Here is a 17578-nt window from a genome sequence, read left to right as displayed (position 1 = left end):
ATTAGTCAGTGCAAGACGAAGAAGGCGGGAGCCGAGAGAAAGAACTGATAACAGAACAAATATCGTCGGATAGAGAGATCTGAGAGAGAGAGAGAGAGAGAGAGAGAGAGAGAGAGAGAGAGAGGAGAAATGGGGACAACAATGGCAGGTCTCGCGCCGGGACTGTCGAGGAAGCTGAAGAAAGTGTTGGAATCAAGGACCGATACGCCGGACGTTCTCGGTTCCCTCAACACCCTCTCCACTTTCTACACCGACAACACCCCTCAGAATCGTCGTAACCTCAGATCCACCATCGAGAAGCGCTCTCTTTCCATCAATATTGACTTTCTTCGCGCCTCCGATACTGCCCAGCAGGTTCTTCCTCTGATTTCTAGGTTTTTTTCTTTTCTTGTTCAATTCAGTTGACGGTTGCTTGTTTCGCTTGATTCTGTGTTATTTCGTTCTCTCTGCCCCATCAGGCGTTGGATCGTGTCGAGGAGGAGGTCAATGCTCTTGCTGATTGCTGCGATAGGTAGGACCTGCATTGCTAGGCTTTAGTTCCTTATTGCCTTATGTTTTCTTTTAGTTTATTGGTACCTTTAGTTGCGATCTCTGTCAATTTTCTCGCAGTCGGTGAGATCCGTGCTTAATCTGAACTTGGAGTTATATATTCAATGAATTCCCGATGTGATCCGGTTTCTGAATGCTTTCATTTCTGGGTTGCTTAACCATACGGGTTTGGACGCACCTTATTTACCAAATCTATGTCTATGGGAACCTGGTGTTGTTCAATTGGCATTGCCATTTCCATAGATATATAGCCGAGGTGTATAAAATGATAAGTAGTAGCATACAAATTAAAAATATGGTGGGAATTTTAGTGGAGGAAAATTCTCAGCCCTCAGGTACTGTGCGTACTTCAAGGGTTCTGTCTAGTTATTAAACCAATTGTCCGGAATAACATTTTTCTTAGCTGGTCAATGTTCAATATAAATATATTAGTGTTTTGTCCTTCTTAATTTTACTCGATGCTTCTGAATGTTTGAATTCTTTGGAAAGAGAGCTGGAGTTCTTTTATTCAAACCACTCGGTGTTGTGGCTTGTGTATTTTAGCAGATAAACGGTTCTAAGTAATGTGAAAGAAGAATAATACTCATTCGAGACTTCGGTTGGATTAATATAGGGTCTGGTATTGTGAAGTTTCAGGAGAATTAATGATGCTTATAGTTTTCTAATCACTTTGTGTGTTTTGGTGTCACTTTTGAAATATTTCATGAATTCCTTGATTGGGTTTCCCTTCAGAAAAGGAAGAAAAATATCTCAGTGATCATTTCTCCCATGAATTTCTTATTATCTCTATAAGTGTATCTCATCAAGCAAAATGAATGCTCGTTGTCAGTACTTACCTTGAATTTAGAGGATGGAATTAGATCAGTCCATGATGCATTTTTATACTGAATTTATTACAGAATTGCAAAGGCTTTAAATAGTTCTAGTGCTAGCATCGGGGACATTATTAGTACCACAGAGCGGCTAAAACAGGAACTTGAAATCACTACACAGAGGCAAGAGATTGTTTCATGCTTTGTTCGTGGTTATCAGATATCTAATGAAGAGGTTAAAGTTTAATTTTATACGCCATTCTGCCTTCGTGGATGGAAATTTTTTTAGGCTTGAATGATATAATAAACACTTTTCTTTTACTCCCTGACATATTGACAGATAAATGCTCTGAGGCATGAAGATCTGAATGAGAAATTCTTCAAGGCTCTCTCCCATGTTCAAGAAATCCATGCTAATTGCAAAACACTGCTAAGAACACATCATCAGGTAATCTCTTTTTTCCACTGACTAACACGGTCGTGAGAGACAAATTGATGATGTATGTGATTTAATGCAAATTATTCTGCTCCGCTGCAAACATATTTGATAGTGTACTTCTGGATAGAATTGAATTTGAATAAATTTTGGGAGATTTCACCGTCATTAAGAGTAACTGGCATATTTCATTTTACATTTAGAGCCAAGCTAAGCTAAGCTAAGTGATGAAGTACCCCTTATTTCAGTACGTAATTATTGTGGGAAATTTTGTTGCCACATGATGCATGATTCTGACCTTTTGTTTGAAGGACTTGATATGAGAAGTATGAAGTGGTTAGATGTGTGATTGAAAATATGCATGTATATGAGATGTAAATTAACCTTAACTTTATGGTTCAGGGTTTTAACGTTTGGGTTCTCAATAATTATAAATTATTCATCTTTACAAACTAACTTCAAAAGACAAATCTTCATTATGATTATTTTATTAAAAAAAAATGTTTTCGTTAGAGTTACATGCGTCATTGGATGCTTTTGGTGTAAACATATTCTCTATTATGCTGATAGTCAGGGATTTCAATGCAGCGTGCAGGTTTGGAGCTGATGGATATGATGGCAGTATACCAAGAAGCAGCATATGAGCGTCTCTGCAGGTGGGCGGCTTTGAATTGATTATTCTTTTTACATATATTCTTAAACTACAACTTTTGAAAACCTGCTGAATAATTTATTGTCCGGTCGAACGAGTATTACATTGTTGTATGTGTTCACTATTCCAGGTGGGTTCAGACAGAGTGCAGGAGTCTAGGAGAAACTGATAATCCTGAAGTCGGTGAACTGTTGAAAACAGCTGTTCGCTGTCTCAGGGAAAGGCCCGTCCTCTTCAAATACTGTGCCGAGGAGGTGACATAATCGTGGATTGATTTTTGGTGCTCTTACCTTCTTTTTTTTTTTCTTTTTCATTAAAATTATTAACAAATCTTGTAGGTTGCAAATATGAGGCATAATGCATTGTTTAGAAGGTTTATCAGTGCTCTCACACGTGGAGGGCCAGGTGGGTTGCCTCGACCTATTGAAGTACATGCCCACGATCCTTTACGTTATGTCGGGGATATGTTAGGGTGGCTACATCAGGTATGAAACAGTCCTTTTAGTTGGTTTGGTATATTCTCTAGCTCTACTAATTGTAGCCCTTGGGATCCTTGCAATATTGGAGTGGCATACTGCCAAAGACGAGGAATTCTACTTTGATTTTTTACCAGCCTGATTTTTTTTATGTAGGCGTTGGCATCTGAACGTGAGCTTGTATATATACTACTAGACCCAGATGCAGTAATTGATGTTGGACCAACTGCCGACAAATTCTCCCCGTACTTGGAGCATGAATCTGGAAAACAAGAAAATGACCTAACCTTTGTTTTGGATAGAATTTTTGAAGGAGTTTGCCGGCCGTTTAAAGCGAGAGTTGAGCAAGTGCTGCAGTCTCAACCATCTCTGATCATTTCATATAAACTGAGCAACACTCTGGAATTTTACAGCTATACGGTGAGTCGATGTATATTAATTTGAATCCCGAGAGTCCTTCGGCTTGTGTTTTCTTTGTTATAACTGTCTGTTAAGTATTAGATTTCAGATTTGCTTGGGAGAGATACGGCTCTATGCAATACCCTGTGGATGCTAAATGATGCTGCTCAGAAGACTTTCTTTGATATCCTTAAGAGTAGAGGAGAGAAGCTTTTGCGATTTCCTTCCTTTGTTGCTGTTGATCTCTCTCCGCCACCAGCAGTTAGAGAAGGAGTTTCTGTGCTGCTTGAAATAATCGATACTTATAATAGCATGATGGTTCCAGCTTCAGGGAAAAAGGCTGCTTTTGATCCAGTCTTATCTGCTTTACTTGATCCCATAATTCAGGTTTGTTTGTATCAGGACTTGTTATATTTTTTGGCTTTGCTTCTGACTATCTACACATGTGTGTAATATCAAATCTGTGTTTACTTAGTTTCATGTTTTAGGTAGATGCCTTCTACCTATAAAACGATGCAGAGGAAAATAACAATGATTCCTCTTTCCATTAGACAAGCCTTAGTGCTTGTTTGTCTAAAAATCTATCATCCATTTTGTTGTGGGACGTATTCCCCGTTCTTCAAATAATTGCTTATAGCAGTTAGAAAAACATGATCAAACTGGCCAGTTATGTTTTCTGCTCCTTGAGAAGTGTGACAGGGATAGCCTGTCGTAGGAAAATGTACGCTAGCGGATATTGTCTTATTTGGGTTTTCCCATTCGGGCTTCCCCTCAAGGTTTTTAAAATGCGTCTGCTAGGGAGAGGTTTCCACACCCTTATAAAGAATGTTTTGTTCTCCTCTCCAACCGATGTGGGATCTCACAATCCACCCCCCTTTGGGGCCCAGCGTCCTTGCTGGTACTCGTTCCCTTCTTCAATCGATGTGGGACCCCAATCCACCTCCTTTGGAGCCCAGCGTCCTTGCTAGCACACCGCCTCGTGTCCACCCCCTTCGAGGCTCAACCTCCTCGCTGGCACATCGCCCGGTGCCTGGCTCTGATACCATTTGCAACGACCCAAGTTCACCACTAGCAGATATTGTCCTCTTTGAGTTTTCCCTTTTAGTCTTCCCCTCAGTGTTTTAAAATGCGTATGTTAGGGAGAGGTTTCCACACCCTTATAAAGAATGCTTTGTTCTCCTCTACAACCGACGTGAGATCTTACAATTAAACTTTTCATTTATTTCAATGGATTGATGCTCTCTACATGATATTGCTACCACAATAGCTGTTTAATTCAGCGACCTACTTTTTCAGTTATATTTCAACATCTTGACATCCTAAAGCAAAAACTCCTGCTCCCGTCTTATTATAAATAGACAAAACAGGCTCGGTGTGCCATTATTATGTTTGATTTTGTTCCAATTACTGCAGATGTGTGAGCAAGCAGCAGAGGCTCACAAATCCAAGGGAGCTGGCCATATATCAAGAAGAGGTAGGATGAATGCTGATTCTAGCCAGAATAGCAAATCATCAGTAGATGCACTATTGTCCCAAAGCAGTCCTGCTCCAGCATCTCAGGTTCGCACGACCTCTTCAGTATGCCTTCTTGATCTGAAGTTCATCGAGTGTTTCAGTACAATGATGCGGATAATTATACGTTTTTCGATCTGAAGAAATATTGGTTTTCTATCACCTGAGTGCAGGACACTGAAACACCTTCTAAGATCTTCTTGATCAACTGTCTGTCTGCCATCCAACAACCAATATCTGGCCATGAGGTTGCAGCTGAATATGTCAAGAAACTTGGAGTAATGATAAATAATCACTTAAGCGTGCTTGTTGAAAAAGAGGTTGATGCAATCTTACGGAGATGCGGCTTATCTGAGAAAATGACATATTTCCATAAAAGTTCAGATGGACTGCCATTGGCGGATAATCAGCACACATCACCTGCTTCACTCTCAGAGAACTTGAAGGCGTTTTTCGGGTTTGTTTTGGGAAGTGAGAGTTCCCTTCCAGAGTTTGAGCTTTTGCAGGTTCCCAAATTGCGATCGGAAGCCTGTATTCGAGTGGCTCGATCGCTGGCTGAAGGTTACGAGCTTATATACGAGGCAATCATGGATCCCAACAATGGTTACCCAGACCCCAAGTCACTTGCAAGGCATCCTCCAGACCAGATAAGAACAATTTTGGGAATATAAAACTATAGAGTTGTGTTTAGGACATTCTGTTTTGATTTGAGGTATCATCCCATTGAATAGTTTGCTGTTTATTATTATTTTTCTGAATCAAAGCTATAGATTAAACGGCTGTATGATGTACAGAATGCGGTCTAGATCTATTACTTGATCAGGCTGCCAATATAATTGCTCTTCATAGTTCTTCTCCTCCACCCTGTTTTAGATTATTGCCTAAAATCTGTACGAGAGGCTCGTTACGATCCTTATTGACCTTACTTGATAAGTCGCTCGTTATGATCCTTATTGATCTTACTTGATGAGCTTGCTCGTTATGATCCTTGTTGATCTTACTTGATGAGCCTGCTCGTTATGATCCGAATCGACCTTATTAGCTTGTTATGATCTTTATTGACCTTGATGATTTTGCTCATTATGATCCTTAGACTCGACTTGACAAGCCTAATCGTCGTTATCCTTATTTTCTTTTGCTGCTAAAGTTTAGAGTGATTTGTTATGATCTTTATTGACCTTACTTTGACAAGCCTAATCATTCTAATCCTTATTTTCGAGTAAAAATTCTTTATTTGATTTTTTTTTTTTAGCATTCAATTCTTTATTACAATCATTATGTACCCTAAAGTAACCAAAGGGTGAACTTACATTCATTACTAAATTACTATTTATTCATTACTAAATTACTAATCATGGCTAAAGCGAATATGATTAAACTGATTTAACATTTTAATCTAGGGTTATTAATCTTTTCACTCGGGTTAAAATTTGCATTTCTAGAGTTAATATTGACATCATCATCACTCATTCGCAAAGTATTTTCTTTTTTAACTCCCAAATCTATGAGAGGTAAAATTAAAAATTTGACTCTGGAAACTTATAGGGTTATAATTGGAAACTTTTATACCAATTAATAAGCTGTCGCTCACTCAGCTTAGTGATGATATGAACAAATGAGTATCCACTTCGTATTCATATCAGCAACATAACGGCATTTCCCAAATTTTCTTCCCAACTTTCGTGCTTCACAAAGAGACCTTCGATTCCTTCAACTCTTTTTCCGTGCTTTATCAATCTCCAGAAAAGCGACCCAATCGCGAATTTGCAAGCCTTTCATGGTAACTATTTGTCCGTTTTTCTTTTGCCCTTTTCCTTTCTTCTTTTTCAGCCTCTAATGGGTGGGTTTTAAGCTCTGTATTCTTCGTTAAATCCTCCATTAAAGTGTAGATAAGCTTTTGTGTTCTTTGTTTCTTCTTCTTCTTCTTCACGTTCTCCCCACGAATCTGAAAAGAGATATGTTTCTTTATCGATTTTCCTTTTGGTTTTCTTCTTGTTCTTCAGGTTTCCGAAGAATCGCATGGCTTCTGGCTCTCTGGTGTGAGGGTATAATCTTATTTTGCCCTTAATTTCCTGTTTTATGGTTCTTAGTGAATCGTTTTTGGAATCTGATTGTGAAGATTTTATCTGAGTCTTGTTTGGTTGTTTGTGTTCTTTACATGATTATGTAGAATCCTTTATATGAGCTTCTTGATTTGATTATTTGAGTTTTGATGCTTTCTTTGTCAAAGTACAATAGGATTGTTTGATTACAAGAACTTCATGTTTTAGAAGATGGTTGTGGCTATCAAATTGTTGTTTCTGTTCACATTGTAGCATTGAATCTGAATGAGTGAAGTGTTGATCTGAAGTTCTTAAGAAGTGATGTTGCGGGCGGTATCTCGTTTTGTTTAGACATTGCTTAGCGTAAACTAGTATCGGGCTCCGTTTTTTCTTGGTTCTTAGTGTAATAGTGTGAGATCTCACATTGGTTGGAGAGGGATACAAAGCATTGCTGATAAGGGTGTGGAAACTTCTCCCCTAGTAGATGTGTTGTAGATACCGTAAGGCTGAGGTGATACGTAATGGACCAAAATGGACAATATCTGTTAGTGGTGGGCTTGAGCTTTTACAAATGGTATTAGAGCTAGATACCGGGCGGTGTGCTAGTGAGGACGTTGGGTCCCTAAGGGGGGTGGATTGTGAGATCCCATCCCAGTTGGAGATGGGAACGAAGCATTCCTTATAAGGGTGTGGGAACCTCTCCCTAGTAGATGTGTTTTAATAGCTGTGAGGATAACAGCGATATGTAATGAGTCAAAACGGACAATGTCTGCTAGCGGTGGGCTTGGGCTGTTACAAATGGTATCAAAGCCAGACACCGTTTGGTGTGCTAGTGAGGATGCAGGGTCCCTAAGGGGGTGGATTGTGAGATCCCACATCGGTTGGAGATGGAAACGAAACATTCCTTCTAAGGGTGTGGAAACCACTCCTTAGTAGACGTGTTTTAAAAACTGTGAGGCTAACGACGATACGTAACGGGTCAAAACGGACAAGAGCCAGACACCGGACAGTGTGCTAGCGAGGACGTTGGGCCTCCAAGGGGGGTAGATTGTGAGATCCCACATCGGTTGAAGAGGGAAACGAAGCATTCCTTATAAGGGTGTGGACACCTCTTCCTAGTAACGCGTTTTAAAAACCGTGAGGCTGCCGGCGCCAAAACGGAGACAGTATCTACTAGTGGTAGGCTTGGGATGTTACAATCAATGTGCATACGAATAGGAACATCTTTGACATATTAGTCTATGAGTTCCTCGTTTGATTTTCATCATCTTTCTATTATGGAAACTCGAGTTTTCTTTGATGTTGATTGCTTTCCACTACGGTCATTGCAGGCTTTCAAGTCGACGTTTTCCTGTAGATCCCACGCGAATTTTTGAGCCACAAACCAAGAGCGAGTACTCCAAGTACTCTCTTGATGTTAGTAACTAAGCAATGCAGTTATATCATCATCCATACTCTTTGAACAGCCAGAAGGTGAGACTTGCCCTCGAAGAGCAAGGCATCGACTACACGTCGTATCATGTCAATCCTATCACGGCCAAGAACATGGACTCCTCGTTCTTCAAGATGAACCCGAGTGCAAAACTTCCCGTCTTTCAAAATGGTTCCCACGTCATTTTCGACACGATCGAGATAATTCAGTACGTCTTGCTCGCTCCTTACTCTTTTCTCCCTACACTTTTAATGTTCATGAGATTGGCTGGAATAACTCACATCATTCAGTTGAAGAGAGGGCGTGAAAACCTCTCCCTAACCAAAGTGTTTTAAAATCACTGACTGTGATACGTAACGGACCAAAGCGGACAATATCTGCTAGCGGTAGGCTTGGACTGTTACAAATGGTATTAGAGCCAGACACCGGGCGGTGTGCGAGCGAGGACGTTGAGCCTCCAAGGGGGGTGGATTGTGAGATCTCATATCGGTTGGAGAGGGGAACAAAGCATTTTTTATAAGAGTGTGGAAACCTCTCCCTAACAAACGCATTTTACAACCGTGAGGCTGACAGTGATACGTAATGGGCCAAAGCTGATAATATCTGCTAGCAGTGGGCTTGGGCTGTTACAAATAGTATCAGAACCAGACACTGGGCGGTGTGCCAACGAAGATGTTGGGCCCCCAAGGAGAGTGGATGGCGAGATCCCACGTCGGTTAGAGAGGGGAACAACATTCTTTATAAGGGTGTGGAAACCTTTCCCTAATAGACACATTTTAAAATCGTGAGGCTGATGACATTACGTAACGGGCCAAAGCGGACACTATCTGCTGATGGTGGGCTTAGGCCAAAGCGGATAATATCTGCTAACTGTCCAACCCGGCTATATATCTTTCTAAACTAATGTTCGTAATGTACTGATGGTTCTGTTCTGGTATATAGAGAGAATTGCAGTTGTATCCTCGAGAACCAACGACGTAACGCCGAGTAGCCAAGAAGTTGTTGAATGGATGCATAAGATACAACAATGGAATCCAAAATTTTTCACTCTCGCCCACATCCCTGAGAAGTACCGACTTATCGTTACCAAAATTATAAGGCGTGTCGTTATCAGTCGGATGGCCGAAACTCCTGAAATGGCAGCTGCATACCATCATAAGCTCAGAGAAGCATATGAAACAGAAGACAAACTGAAAAACAAAACTGTTATCAAACAAAGCACAGATCATTTAGTGAGACTTCTCGATGAAATCGAGTCGAAGCTAGGCAAAACTGCATTCTTGGCAGGGGAAGAGTTCACCATGGCTGATGCCGTGTTCATCCCGGTGCTGGCTCGACTCGAGCTGTTGAAGGTGGCGGACGAGTACATAGGCAGCAGCAGCAGCAGACCAAACATTGCAGAATATTGGATGTTGGTGCAGCAGAGGCCAAGCTATAAGAAGGTGATTGGAAAGTATTTCAAGGGATGGAGAAAGCACAAAACACTCATGAAAACATGGTGCTTTCTTCATATCAGAACCTTGCTGAGGAGGTATTGATCCCAAAATAATTGTCAAATTTTATTTATATTTTTGTAAATGACACGAGGGTAAAATCGTAATTTGCATGTATTAATTGTCAGTTAATTTATAAATTATAATTATCAAATTTTATTTATATTTTGTAAATGACACGAGGGTAAAATGGTAATTTGAATGCATTAATTTTCAGTTAATTTATAAATTATAATTATCAAATTTTATTTATATTTTGTAAATGACACGAGGGTAAAATGGTAATTTGAATGTATTAATTGTCAGTTAATTTATAAATTATAATTATCAAATTTTATTTATATTTTGTAAATGACACGAGGGTAAAATGGTAATTTGGATGTATTAATTTTCAGTTAATTTATAAATTATAATTATCAAATTTTATTTATATTTTGTAAATGACACGAGGGTAAAATGGTAATTTGCATGCATTAATTTTCAGTTAATTTATAAATTATAATTATCAAATTTTATTTATATTTTGTAAATGACACGAGGGTAAAATGGTAATTTGAATGTATTAATTTTCAGTTAATTTATAAATTATGATTATCAAATTTTGTAAATGGCACAAGGGTAAAATGGTAATTTGAATGTTTGTTAATTTATAAATTTAGATATGAAAAAACTTTCAATTTTATATCTAATAAATTTATAATATGTTTATTATAAATTTAGGGTTTTTTTTTTTTGTAAAACTATAATTTTTTTACAAAAAAAAATAAAAAAATCAATAATGTATTAAATAAAAAAATAAACAATTTAGAGATATTAAACATAAAATTAAAATTGGCGAACTAGAATGTTGTATACGAATCATAATTTATTCTCCGTTTTACCTCTAAAATGTCGTATACAAGCAATTAAAATTAAGATAAAATGCTTTAACAATATCCAAAGTTTTCATCATATGATAACATAATATAACCTATAGTTTTAAAACATTAGCTTAAAAGTTATATGATAATGATAACATATATATATTATATGGTAATTATATCCTTTCTTGTAGATTTGGCTGAATAGGCTGCACTCTGAAGGCAAAAGGCATCTGAGAATTGAAATCTCTCATTCTCTGATTGTATCCATTATCCATTTCTCTCACACATTCTCCCATGGCTTCCATCTCCTTTTGGTACTGCAATTAATTAATTAATTATATATATAATAAAATTCGAGCATTTAGATAACTAAAATTTAAATTTATAATCACTATGAACACGACTCTCTACATTGGTATGATATTGTTTACTTTGAACATAAGCTCTCATGTCTTTATGTTGTGCTTCTCCAAAAGGTCTCATACGAATGGAGAGAGTATTTGTTGATTATAAACTCATGATTATTCTCTAAATTAACCGATGTGGGAATTCCATCGAACCACCGTTGTAAAACGGAACTTTTTTTAAAAGAAATATTTGAATCCTTAGCAATATTTCATTTTTTTTTTAATTTTGAAAATATTTATAATAACTGGATAACAAAATAAATTATTATAAACTTAATTAATTAAAAAATAATAATAATAATTATAGTATTTAAAGAGCCAAGGTTGTGAACTAAATTACCAGCTCATTGTTCAGCCGCTTATTCTCCTCTTCCATCATCCTTTCCTATTTTTATTCAAAAAAAAAAAAAAAAAAAATTAATTTATATTATTTATTAACCAATACAAGCATAGCTCAATTTACATATTTAAAAATATATATACAATATGCTCGGTTATATATATATATATATATAAAATAAAATTTTAATATTTTCAAAATTATTTTTTAAATAATAAATTAATAATATTAATACTTTATTAAATAAAAATAATTAGGAGAAAAAAAATAGGGATGAGTTAGAAGTGGATGAATATACTTACATTTGTCCTCATCATTTTCATGAACTCCGACTGCACAATTAAAATTATTTTTATAATTAAAATAAAATTTAAAACTTAAATATTTATAAATTTACAATATTTAAAAATAAAAATAAAAATAAAAATAAAAACCTGCTTTTCACGAACACCAATGAGGCCATTTTCAAGAGCTTCTTCAAGAGCCATTAGCTCCTTGTAATTGAGAGACGTTATATCTTCCCCTCTCAGATGCCTGTTCTTAAATCCCATCAATATTATTATTATTATTATTTATTTATTTATTTAATAAATATACAGAGATTTTTAAAATAAATAATAAATAATAAAAATTGAGAATTTAACCTCAGCTCAATCTGCATGTTGTCGTTTTCCTTCTTGACTCTGTCCAATTCATTGCTCAGATTCTGTAATTGTTTCAAATACCAAAAAAAAAAATAATAATAATAATAATAATAAATAAAACTATATTACAAGGGTATTAAAGTAAAATGCCTCTGCATGATAATTTAACATATTTTTTAACACGGGCATTAGAGTAAAATATCTTCCGAATGTGGGTGTTATAGTAAAATGGTAATTTAACAGGGGTATTATAGCAAAATTTCTAATAATTTAATAGGGGTATTATAGCAAAAATGTCTTACAAGTGATAATTTAATACAAGTATTAGAACAAAATGTCTTTGAAATGATAATTTAATAAATATAATAAAGCAAAATATCTTCCAAATGATGATTTAACACGAGTATAATAGCAAGTTATCATCAAAACGATAATCGAATATGGGCATTGGAGCAATCTTCGGATTGATAATTTAACATGGGTATTATAGCGAAACATCCTTAAAACGATAACTTAAAATGGATATTATAACAAAACATCCTTAAAACAATAATTTAACAGGGGTATTATAGCAAAACAGGGGTAAAACAATAATTTAACAGGAGTATTATAGCAAAACATTCTTAAAAGAATAATTTAACGCTGGTATTATAGCAAAACATCCTTAAAACAATAATTTAACACGGGTATTATAACAAACAACCTTAAAACGATAACTTAACATGGATATTATAACAAACATCCTTAAAACAATAATTTAACAGGGGTATTATAACAAAACATCCTTAATACAATAATTTAACAGGGGTATTATAGCAAAACATCCTTAATACAATAATTTAACACGGGTATCATAGCAGAACATCCTTAAAACAATAATTTAACAGGGGTATTATAGCAAAACATCCTTAAAACAATAATCTAACACGAGTATTATAGCAAAACATCCTTAAAACAATAATTTAACACACGTATTGTAGCAAAACATCCTTAAAACAATAATTTAACATGGATATTATAGCAAAACATCATTAATACAATAATTTAACATGGGTATTATTGTCCTTAAAACGATAATTTAACATGGATATCAAAGCAAAATGTTTTCGGAACGACAATTTAACATGGGTATTATGGTAAAACGTCAACCGAATCATAACTTAACATAGATATCAAATCAAAAAGTTTTTCTAATGATAAATTAACACGAATATTAATGCAAAATATCTTCGAAGAACGTTAAGAACGTCTAAAAGATTGGATCGACAACGAAATATTTGAACAAAAATAGGGTTTTATACTTCTTTTTCACAAATATATTCTCTGCTGGGCAGCAGATCTAGAAGTATAAAACTAGTAAGTAACTTTCCTTTCCCTCTTCCCTCTCTTATGATTTCAGTTGAAAAACAAATGAGTTGAAGAAAAATAAGTTTCATCAAATCAATACATAATTCAGTACTTGTTCTTCGATCTCACTTTACTCTTAGTTTTATCTTTCCTTTTTCATGCTAAATCCTCAAACAAACAAAACCCATTTCAAAATAGATATCAAAATCAAAAACCAAGGGTATCATTTCCCATATCAAAACCAAAACCCATTTCAATATAGATATCAAAACCAAAGCCAAAGATCCAAACTAGGTATCACTTCCCATTTCAAAAGAAATGAACGAAACGTTTTTTATAAGGGTGTGAAAATCTTTGCCTAACAAACGCGTTTTAAAGCTTTGAGGGAAGCTCGAAAGGGAAAGCTAAAAGAGAACAATATCTTTTAGCTGGTAATGGGCCTGAACCATTGCAAAAATAGATATCAAAATCAAAGCTAAGATCCAAACTAGGGTATCAAAAGCAAAACCCATTTCAAAAATAGATATCAAAATCAAAAACCAAGATCGAAACTAGGGTATCACTTCCCGTATCAAAAGCAAAACCCATTTCAAAATTGTGATATCCCACTTGGTTGGAGAGAAGAACGAAACACCCTTACAGTGTAGAAACCTTCCCCATACGCGTTTTAAAGTCTTGAGAGAAAGCCCGAAAGAAAAAGCTGCTAACGGTAGATTTGAACCATTACAAAAATAGATATCAAAATCAAAGCCAAGATCGAAACTAGGTATCACTTCCCATATCAAAACCAAAACCCATTTCAAAATCGATATCAAAATCAAAAACCAAGATCGAAACTAGGGTATCACTTCCCAAATCAAACCCAAAACCCATTTCAAAATAGATATCAAAATAAAAAACCAAGATCCAAACTAGAGTATCACTTCCCATATCAAAACCAAACCCCATTTCAAAACAGATATCAAAATCAAAACCCAAGATCCAAACAAGGGTATCACTCCCCATATCAAAAAGCTTAGATCTTGACCCAAAATACCTCATGCTTAGCATCCCACAGCCTCTTCCCAGATTGCTTATGATACTTATCCAAGATATCAACCAACCTTCAAAAAAACAAAAAAAAAAAAAAGTAAAAAAAAAAAAAAAAAAAAAAGCTCAAAAAAAGCTCAATTTTTAAAAATTTTTGAAATCTTTTGAATCTCTTACTGCATAGAAGGGCTGCAATACTCATGCATTTTGCCAGAGCTAGCAAAAACAACAAGAGAAACATGAGCATCACAAAGAACAGTGATTTCTTTAGCCTTCTTGATTATCCCATTTCGTCTCTTTGAATAAGTGACTTGTCGGTTGCTTGAGTTTTCAATCCGCTTGATCTCGATCTTCCCTCTCCCCATTTGTTTGTGTTTTTCTGTTTTTGAGCTAAGGAATTTTGATAAAGGCAATGGGGAAAGGCAGCCATTGAAGAGGGTTTAAAAGGAGAGAAGGAATAGAAGAGGTTTCTATATTGGGTTTGGAAGCTTATCAACTTTCTAAACCACATAGAAATGGAGGGCTTGTTTATGGGTTGTGATAAGCTCAACTCAACTGTAAAATTATGTGGTTTTTATTGTTTATTTGACTCTTTGTTGTTTTGTGGGTCATGTTTGGTCTTCTTGTTAACCATTGGGTTCATGCATTTCTCTCACCTTTATTACTTCCAATCAATAACCAAACCAATTGTTATTTGACTTTAGAACGGTGTACGTCGAGATGTTGATTTGAACTTTTGACTTTTTTTTTTCTTCGATGAATGTGAGATTGAGAGGATGAGCTCTCGGTTTTGGAGAAGTTAATGGGTGTTTTATCTATTGAACTATGCTTGAGTTGATAAACGTTTCTTTGTAGTTTGATAAATGTTTTGTCTATTGAACTATGCTCAAGTTGACGAAGGTCTCTTTTTAGCTAAATAAGTGTTTTGTCTATTGAACTATGCTCGAGTTGACAAATGTTTCTTTTTAGCTAAATAAGTGTTTTGTCTATTGAACTATGCTCAAGTTGACAAACGTTTCTTTTTAGTTTGATAAGTGTTTTGTCTATTGAACTATGCTCGAGTTGACAAATGTTTCTTTTTAGTTTGATAAGTGTTTTATCTATTGAACTATGCTCGAGTTGACAAATGTTTCTTTTTACCTTATTAAGTGCTTTATCTATTATACTATGCTCGAGTAGCTTAATAAATGCTTTATCTATTGAACTATGCTTGAGTTGATAAATGTTTCTTTTTAGCTTCATAAGTGGTTTATCTATTGAACTATACTCGAGTTGAAAAGCGTTTCTTTTTAGTTTAGTGACATGTTGGAGCGAGCATAGATTTGAAGTTTTAACTTTTTTTGTTATGATAAATGCAAGATTTAGAGGACAAACTCTCGGTCTTGGAGAAGTTAATATGTGCTTTATCTATTGAACTATGCTCGAGTTGACAAACGTTAATCTTTTTAGTTTAACGATACGTTAGAACAATGATACGTTTGTGTTGTCTGATGTACTAACGTTTCATCCAAAACCAAACGTAAAAATATTTTTTAAACACTTTTGAAACAAAGTACGAACGTTTTTCATCCAAAACCAACGATAAAGTTACTCGTTAAGCTCTTTTGAACGTTCAAGAGTACGTCAACCAACATTTTTCATTAAAGTTTAAGGATATTACAGAAACATTTGAAAGTTACGACGTATTTTTGAGACCAAATACAAAATTTATAGATATTTTTATTAATTTAACGTAGCGGAATCGCTTAAACATGGGTAATTAATTATAAAAAATTATAAGAAATTAGAAAGGTAGAAGGGATAAAAACTAGGGTTATTGGGTAGTATTTGGGAAGAAAAGGAAAAGGAAGTAAAAGGATGCCCTAAAAGGACACGTGTCAAGCATAGAGAGGAGGAGAAGGATTTAGGGTTTAGGGTTTAAAATCTAAAGCATCAAATCAAAGAATGAAAAGGGTTTTTGTTAACCCAAAATGGGAAGAGGAAGCACCGTGAAAACTGGGTTTTTGAATGGGAGAAATCTCAAATCACACTCAATCTAATCAATAAGCTTCAATTCTTTGTATGCCAAACAACCAAACAACCTCCTCCTCTTGGGGTTTCTTTTAGGGGTAAAATTGTCATTTCCTTAGTTGTTTTTCGAGACCTGTTTTTTAATTTTGACGTTCATATTAATTATAATTCATTAGTATAGGAACTAAATTTGAACGATGGACGTGTGAGTCGTTTCTTCAACCTCTTTTTGATATCTATGTAAATGGGAGTTTAGGTTTTCTTGGGTTGTTTTGTTCTTTAGGGGTAAAATTGTCATTTCGTTACTTGTTCTTTGAGACCCGTTTTTCAATTTTGAATGTTCAAATTAATTATAATTCATTAGTATAGGAATTAGATTTGAATACTTGACCCGTGGGGCCGTTTCTTCAACCCCTTTTTGATATCTATGTAAATGGGGGTGTACGTTTTCTTGGGTTGTTTTGTTCTTTAGGGGTAAAATTGTCATTTCGTTACTTGTTCTTTGAGACCGGTTTCTTAATTTTGAATGTTTAAATTGATTATAATTCATTAGTATATGAACTAAATTTGAACGACCAAACGAACTATAACCCGTCTTTTCAACCCCTTTCCGATATCTATCTAAATGGGGTTTAGATTTTCTTGAGTGATTTGGTTCTTTAGGGGTAAAATTGTCATTTCGTTACTTGTTCTTTGAGACCCGTTTCTTAATTTTGAATGTTTAAATTAATTATAATTCATTAATATAAGAACTAAATTTGAACGACGGAACCAACTATAACCTGTTTTTTCAACCCCTTTTAGATATCTATCTAAATGCGGGTTTAGATTTTCTTCGATTATTTGGTTTTTTAGGGGTATATTGTCATTTCGTTACTTGTTCTTTGAGACCCGTTTTTTAATTTTAAACGTTCAAATTAATTATAATTCATTAATATAAGAACTAAATTGGAACGACCAAACCAACTATAACCCGTTTTTTCAACCCCTTTTTGATATCTATCTAAATCCGTTTAGATTTTCTTGGGTTATTTGGTTCTTTAGGGGTAAAATTGTCATTTTGTTACTTGTTCTTTGAGACCCTTTTCTTAACTTTGAACGTTCAAATTGTTTCTTTTAACCCCTTTTTGATATT

At 35.2% G+C, this 17578-nt stretch overlaps 3 protein-coding genes across 6 annotated transcripts; 2 read left to right on the top strand and 1 right to left on the bottom strand.

Annotated features, from left to right (window-relative positions):
* Positions 1-12: 12 nt before the first annotated feature.
* On the top strand, positions 13-5698 carry LOC111788858 (oligomeric golgi complex subunit). 2 transcript variants are annotated; one of them, XM_087121778.1, is made up of 12 exons: positions 13-90; positions 125-354; positions 459-511; positions 1449-1596; positions 1702-1809; positions 2386-2453; positions 2580-2703; positions 2788-2934; positions 3082-3345; positions 3427-3711; positions 4738-4884; positions 5010-5698. In XM_087121778.1, the coding sequence occupies exons 2-12, from the start codon at positions 130-132 to the stop codon at positions 5505-5507; spliced, it is 2067 nt and encodes a 688-aa protein (XP_086977904.1). In that variant the 5' UTR covers positions 13-90; positions 125-129; the 3' UTR covers positions 5508-5698. The 2 variants fall into 2 exon arrangements, with proteins under 2 accessions (XP_086977904.1, XP_023525183.2); XM_023669415.2 differs by lacking the exon at positions 13-90 and having other exon boundaries at positions 92-354.
* A 753-nt stretch (positions 5699-6451) lies between these two features.
* On the top strand, positions 6452-10032 carry LOC111788935 (glutathione S-transferase TCHQD). The gene is made up of 4 exons (XM_087121120.1): positions 6452-6616; positions 6840-6881; positions 8210-8521; positions 9248-10032. Exons 3-4 carry the CDS (start codon positions 8310-8312, stop codon positions 9846-9848), a joined length of 813 nt encoding a protein of 270 aa, XP_086977246.1. The 5' UTR covers positions 6452-6616; positions 6840-6881; positions 8210-8309; the 3' UTR covers positions 9849-10032.
* A 616-nt stretch (positions 10033-10648) lies between these two features.
* On the bottom strand, positions 10649-14860 carry LOC111787853 (agamous-like MADS-box protein MADS9). Of its 3 annotated transcripts, XM_023667921.2 has the most exons (7): positions 14611-14859; positions 14441-14507; positions 12058-12119; positions 11848-11947; positions 11716-11745; positions 11414-11458; positions 10649-10983 (listed from the first exon to the last, which is right to left on the bottom strand). In XM_023667921.2, the coding sequence occupies exons 1-7, from the start codon at positions 14796-14798 to the stop codon at positions 10840-10842; spliced, it is 636 nt and encodes a 211-aa protein (XP_023523689.1). In that variant the 5' UTR covers positions 14799-14859; the 3' UTR covers positions 10649-10839. The 3 variants fall into 3 exon arrangements, with proteins under 3 accessions (XP_023523689.1, XP_086977117.1, XP_086977116.1); XM_087120991.1 differs by lacking the exon at positions 11414-11458 and having other exon boundaries at positions 14611-14860; XM_087120990.1 differs by lacking the exon at positions 11716-11745 and having other exon boundaries at positions 14611-14860.
* Positions 14861-17578: the final 2718 nt, after the last annotated feature.

This window comes from Cucurbita pepo, chromosome 2, assembly GCF_057944985.1.
Source record: "Cucurbita pepo subsp. pepo isolate OVF chromosome 2, ASM5794498v1, whole genome shotgun sequence".
Lineage (NCBI taxonomy): Eukaryota > Viridiplantae > Streptophyta > Magnoliopsida > Cucurbitales > Cucurbitaceae > Cucurbita > Cucurbita pepo.
This window is presented reverse-complemented; position numbering and strand designations above follow the sequence as displayed.

Bases quoted from the DNA above. Each gene is read 5' to 3' on its own strand.
- LOC111788858 (XM_087121778.1), top strand. From the start codon at position 130: ATGGGGACAACAATGGCAGGTCTCGCGCCGGGACTGTCGAGGAAGCTG. The intron at 512-1,448 runs GTAGGACCTGCA...AATTTATTACAG, and splicing joins CTTGCTGATTGCTGCGATAG to AATTGCAAAGGCTTTAAATA. The intron at 2,704-2,787 runs GTGACATAATCG...CAAATCTTGTAG, and splicing joins TCAAATACTGTGCCGAGGAG to GTTGCAAATATGAGGCATAA.
- LOC111788935 (XM_087121120.1), top strand. From the start codon at position 8,310: ATGCAGTTATATCATCATCCATACTCTTTGAACAGCCAGAAGGTGAGA. The intron at 8,522-9,247 runs CGTCTTGCTCGC...TCTGTTCTGGTA, and splicing joins ACGATCGAGATAATTCAGTA to TATAGAGAGAATTGCAGTTG.
- LOC111787853 (XM_023667921.2), bottom strand. From the start codon at position 14,798: ATGGGGAGAGGGAAGATCGAGATCAAGCGGATTGAAAACTCAAGCAAC. The intron at 12,120-14,440 runs GTATTTTGGGTC...AAACAATTACAG, and splicing joins TGTGGGATGCTAAGCATGAG to AATCTGAGCAATGAATTGGA. The intron at 11,948-12,057 runs GTTAAATTCTCA...ATTTAAGAACAG, and splicing joins AACATGCAGATTGAGCTGAG to GCATCTGAGAGGGGAAGATA.